General features: G+C 45.9%; 1 protein-coding gene across 1 annotated transcript; it reads left to right on the forward strand.

The window, feature by feature from the left end:
• Nucleotides 1–730: 730 nt before the first annotated feature.
• Nucleotides 731–3,943, forward strand: LOC119284450 (NADH--cytochrome b5 reductase 1-like). Its single transcript, XM_037563567.1, has 9 exons — nt 731–992; nt 1,415–1,556; nt 1,689–1,779; nt 1,938–2,015; nt 2,251–2,331; nt 2,421–2,510; nt 3,030–3,095; nt 3,398–3,484; nt 3,597–3,943. The coding sequence occupies exons 1-9, from the start codon at nt 881–883 to the stop codon at nt 3,687–3,689; spliced, it is 840 nt and encodes a 279-aa protein (XP_037419464.1). The 5' UTR covers nt 731–880; the 3' UTR covers nt 3,690–3,943.
• Nucleotides 3,944–5,131: the final 1,188 nt, after the last annotated feature.

The following is a 5,131-nucleotide window of genomic DNA, read 5'->3' on the forward strand; positions in this document are numbered from 1 at the left end:
AGCCCTGACATAAGAAGACCCACAACGACGACTTCAAGTAACATTTTAAGAGCATGGCCAATGCATAACCCCAAACCTACTCCCGACAAGTTAGTACATAGACCAGCTACCCTCGGATGTCATTGTGGATCAAAAGCTTTTTTTAGCAAAAAGTCTAAGGGCAGCTCCAACGCTAATCCTTACAATGGACTGCGCACTGGTTAGACCAGTCTGCAGACATGGATGCGGGAATCGACTGTCAATCACATCTTCTAAACGTCCGCCTAGGTCTGGCCAATTTGAATTTCAAATGCATATCGACTGATTTCTTGTATTCTCTGTGAGATCAATACTTTTACTTTGAAAAAGCAACAACTTTACTTTTGAAGTTACGTCCACTTTGGAGCGGCGTGAATGTGCGCCAACCGTTTCGCGCGATAATGGTTTTTCGGTGGAAGAGGGTTTAGGGTGGGACTATGGTGTCGAATGCGTGCGTGGCAGCGGTCTGTACACCCCCAAATCTCTTTTTATTTTGTATTTGGTTTGCGGAAAAACGAACGTCCCATCGCTCCACAGACCGATGAGGTACGGTGTTAGATGATAAAACGGGTCCTGGGTCGCGACCGATTTGAGAGTAAGCATTGGAGATGCCTAATTATTCTCCACCGTCCGATCATTGAGATTCGCTGTTTCCAATGCGAGAGAAACCAAACTTTCCAACCAAACGGCAGACCAACCAAACCCCCGTCTTCTCCACCGCGTCGTCTCCCTCCTCCAACCCCCCCACCTACCACCACTCTCCTCCTCCCTCCCCCACTCCAGTCTCATAAATCCCGGACCCCACGCGAATCTCCCCGCACCCGCGGCGAATCCACGAGGGGGAGCGACCCGCCGCTCGATTATGGAGTTCCTGCAGGGGCAGAGCACGGAGACCACGGTGGCCGTCGCGGTCGCCGTCGTCGCCGTGGCCGCCGGCGCCGGATTCCTCCTCCTCCGCAGCAAGAAACCCAAGGGTACGCGCGCTCGAGTCCGTACAGATAGATAGACACTTTCGCGCGCGTGTTCGAGGTCTGGTGCGTGGGTTTCTGTGGATCGAGGATGCTTTGCTGATGGCTAGGGGAGTGGATCTCCTGAAAGAGATGCCGCGGACGCGGATGCCATTTACTTAGGTTGTTTGCTACAGATAATATTGATATATTTGAATCGACAGTGACTTCACGTTCACTCTTCATCCAAAGTTTCAGCATGACTAGAATATTTAGTTCGCATGCTTTTCTGCACCTGCAGATTCTAGGGGATTTTTAAACTGTTTTATGTGATTCATTTTCACACTTGCTACCCTCTGAACAAAATTATTTGCTCTATTTAAAGCAAGATTACTGCTTTTGAAGTTTGTGTCTAATATTAATATTAATGGATGTGCTATGGTCTGTAGGCTGCTTGGATGCTGAGAATTTCAAAGAGTTTAAACTCGTGCAGAAGAGACAGATCAGTCATAATGTGGCCAAGTTCAAATTTGCTCTCCCGACACCTACTTCTGTGTTGGGCCTTCCAATTGGCCAACATATAAGCTGCAGGTTTGAACACTTTTAGTGCTCATGCCCTGGTCTACAGTTATGATGTTGAGTTGAATGTTCATTCTTTTTGGTTCATGGAGTCAGTCAAATATTCTTAATCTGTTGTTTTCTGTGTTATGTCAACTGCCGCAGAGGGCAGGATGCTACTGGTGAGGAAGTAATCAAGCCTTATACTCCGACAACACTGGATTCTGATATTGGATACTTTGAGCTTGTTATAAAGGTAACTTGCTGTAAACATGTCCCATTTATTTTGCTTTAGTATTATTTTGTCTCATTATCTCTATTTGCGATATCAATCTATTCCTCTATCTGTGTATAGTGTTGTGAATTCAGAATTCACCCCTTTTTTTTTTACAATTTTTCTTTCTCATTATACAGATGTATCCCCAAGGAAGAATGTCCCATCATTTTCGTGAGATGAAAGTTGGTGACTACATGTCTGTGAAGGGACCAAAGGTATGTCTATCTTTTTATTGTAAGTAGCTCTTGATCGTTGCATACCGAATCTCCTGGATTTGGCCATTTTCGTGGTCTTTTCTTCTGGATATTATCTTTGTTGCATCTTTAAATTCCTTGAAACATAAACAACACCATATGGATCATAATTTTGCTAACAGAAATGTGTAAATTCACAATTCCATGCATGTTGATATTTCAAATCAGAGGTTAAATGCGTTTGTCTCTAATGCAGGGCCGTTTCAAGTACCAGCCTGGGCAAGTGAGAGCATTTGGAATGATAGCTGGAGGATCAGGCATTACACCAATGTTCCAAGTAATAAATGATCCAAAGTTCTTCCATTGCAGTTAATACTTGAAACATTCTGCTGGTGCTGAGCAATGCATCTTGCTATCTTATCCTAGGTCACAAGGGCAATTCTTGAGAACCCAAACGACAATACAAAAATTCACTTGATCTACGCTAATGTCACATATGACGACATTCTTCTGCTGGTATGCTTTTCTTGTCAAATTTGCTGCAGTTCTTCACTGGCACTTTATCTGATTATCATTCCAAATTTGTTCTATTGTCAATACATAGAGCAGAAACATATCATAAGATCAACCATTGTGAATTGTATTTCATACACGCTTTTCCCATAAGGATTTTTCTTCCACAATGTGCCAACAACCCTGTTTCTTATTAGTGATAAATATTTACTACTCCCTCCGATCCATATTTACTACAAAGCTGTACTAAAGCTGCGACAAGTAATATGGGTCAGAGGGAGTAAGTGATAAACACTAGCCAATAGTATATTTTATTTTGTTTATTTTGTTCTGTTATACCATTCCTTTACTGGTTAGACCTGTACAAGAAAATGACAGGTTGGCCTAATACTTAGTGATTGCTTTTGGGAAGCTCGTTAGGCTTACAGTACGATTCCTTCATGGTGAATGGAGTTTGCTATGTTACCAGTATGGTATTATGCTTTGAGTCCTGATGTTCACTTCTTTCTTCGATCCATGCAGGAAGAACTGGACAATATGGCTAAAAACTATCCTGATCGCTTCAAGATCTACTATGTCCTGAATCAGGTGTATATTCTGTCCTGAACTTTGTATACTTTATCCTGTGACCTGCTATAAACTGCATGGCTGACCCTTTATGTGTATCTAGTCTTGACTGATATGAGTATTGCAATCCTCACTGAATCCTCGAATGATAACTTTCATGCACTATATGATTACTGCAATCCTCACTGAATCCTCGAATGATAACTTTCATGCACTATATGATTACTGCAATCCTCACTGAATCCTCATATAGCACAATATATCACGCTGAGGAACGTTCCTCGTACGCACCTTACTCTATAGCCATTGTTTTCCGTGTGCAGCCACCTGAAGTCTGGGATGGTGGTGTTGGGTTTGTGTCAAAGGAAATGATCCAAGCTCACTGCCCAGCGCCTGCCGCCGACATTCAGGTAATCTCGAGACTTCAGTGAACGTTGAAACCAGCATTTCTTTGTGAAACCTTCAAAATGTATTTCATCCGACGAACAAGACACTGATGCGACGCTCTTTGCCTTGTTTCAGGTATTGAGATGCGGGCCTCCTCCGATGAACAAAGCCATGGCTGCAAACCTGGATGACCTTGGCTACACCAAGGAGATGCAGTTCCAGTTCTAGGTTCCGACGGTGGAAGCTTACCAAAATAACGGGTTGCATGACCATTCTTAGTATTTTTTCAGTTTGACATGGGCTGATTCTGATGCCATTTAGCTCGTGTAGACACCTTCCACAGTCCATGAAGCGGCAGTTATACCGTGATGCTGCACGTTGATGCGTGTCCAGTGTTACTTGCGTCCGTAACGCTATTTGCCGAGTATAGGAGACAACAGCTTATCAGCATGCCAGAAATAAGCTTTTTTACATGAAAACCACTGCGATTTCATTCACATTTGGCCAAAGCATCGCTTACCACCGAATGACCGACGAGTGTCTGGCCATGTCTCTCTATTGGCACCAAAACAAAACACACACCGGATTAAAGTTTAAACTCACAAAGGTACTTCATTTTTCATGGCAATACATCTCTACTATTAAAGGGGAATCGGACATCGTGATGGTTCGACCTCCTTCCACCCCCTCCTCTGGCTATTGATACATCCTCTCACCCACATCCTCCCATTGATTTTTTTTCAATCCCTCCGAAAACCAGAGGCAAGTAACCCGGTTCAATCAACTCTTCCTCCCCATGTCGTACAGTTCCGCACAATTGGAAAATCCACGCACAAAAAAAATCGCCTAAAAAAGCCCACGTTCGACAGCTAAAAAAATGAAACAACGCACGTTCTCCACCTCCTCCCCGACCTGCCGATCTGTATCCTCCCTCCCCCAAAACAAGAACCATCCGCACCCAGCGCCTCGGACGCCCCGTCTCCGACGACCACCCGACACCTCCCTCTCCATCGGATGGCCCCTTCTTCCTTGATTGCACCTCCCTCTACCCCATCTGTTATATGGCGCCCCACCCATGAACTTTTCGCCATGGCCGCCTCCTTGGCCATGCCCGCATGGCAGCCATGATTGGGATCGTCACCTCCCTTGGACGGGGTGGTATGACCACGGCCAGTGCGATGGAGGCGAGGGGGTTTGTGGTGGTATCATCCACGACGGTGGAGGCGGCGACGTAGTTCTAGGAGGAGAGTTACGCGAGTTACGCAAGTTGCGGCGGTGGAGGCGGCGACGGACATTGAGCCTTGTCACCATGACCCCTCTATCGTCGGTTCTTCTCTCTCCCTAATCCCTTCTCAATCGAGCTTCGACCCACCCGATCCTCAGTTCCACCTCGCTCCCCACCCCACCTCAGTCGTGGTGGTGATGATGCCAACGACCCGCTTCCAATTGGGTTTCCAAGGACACCGGTCACAGAACTATCCATCCGCGACCAGTCCACTAAAGACCCTGACATGGAGGATGTCCGGAGGAAGGAGGAAAGAAGAACATGAGGGAGAGGAGATGCGGCCCAAGCTCTCGCTAGACCTGCTCCTCTCCGACGGCAGCATGTTCTTAGTCCTCTGCTACCTCCCCAAGACGTCATTCCCGGTGCCCTACCCATCCACGAGGTA

Source organism: Triticum dicoccoides, chromosome 1A, assembly GCF_002162155.2.
Source record: "Triticum dicoccoides isolate Atlit2015 ecotype Zavitan chromosome 1A, WEW_v2.0, whole genome shotgun sequence".
NCBI lineage: Eukaryota > Viridiplantae > Streptophyta > Magnoliopsida > Poales > Poaceae > Triticum > Triticum dicoccoides.

Excerpts from the sequence above, each read along its gene's own strand:
- LOC119284450 (XM_037563567.1), top strand. The coding sequence starts at position 881 with ATGGAGTTCCTGCAGGGGCAGAGCACGGAGACCACGGTGGCCGTCGCG. Across the intron at positions 1,557-1,688 it reads GGCCAACATATAAGCTGCAG|AGGGCAGGATGCTACTGGTG; the intron begins GTTTGAACACTT and ends CAACTGCCGCAG. Across the intron at positions 3,485-3,596 it reads CGCCTGCCGCCGACATTCAG|GTATTGAGATGCGGGCCTCC; the intron begins GTAATCTCGAGA and ends GCCTTGTTTCAG.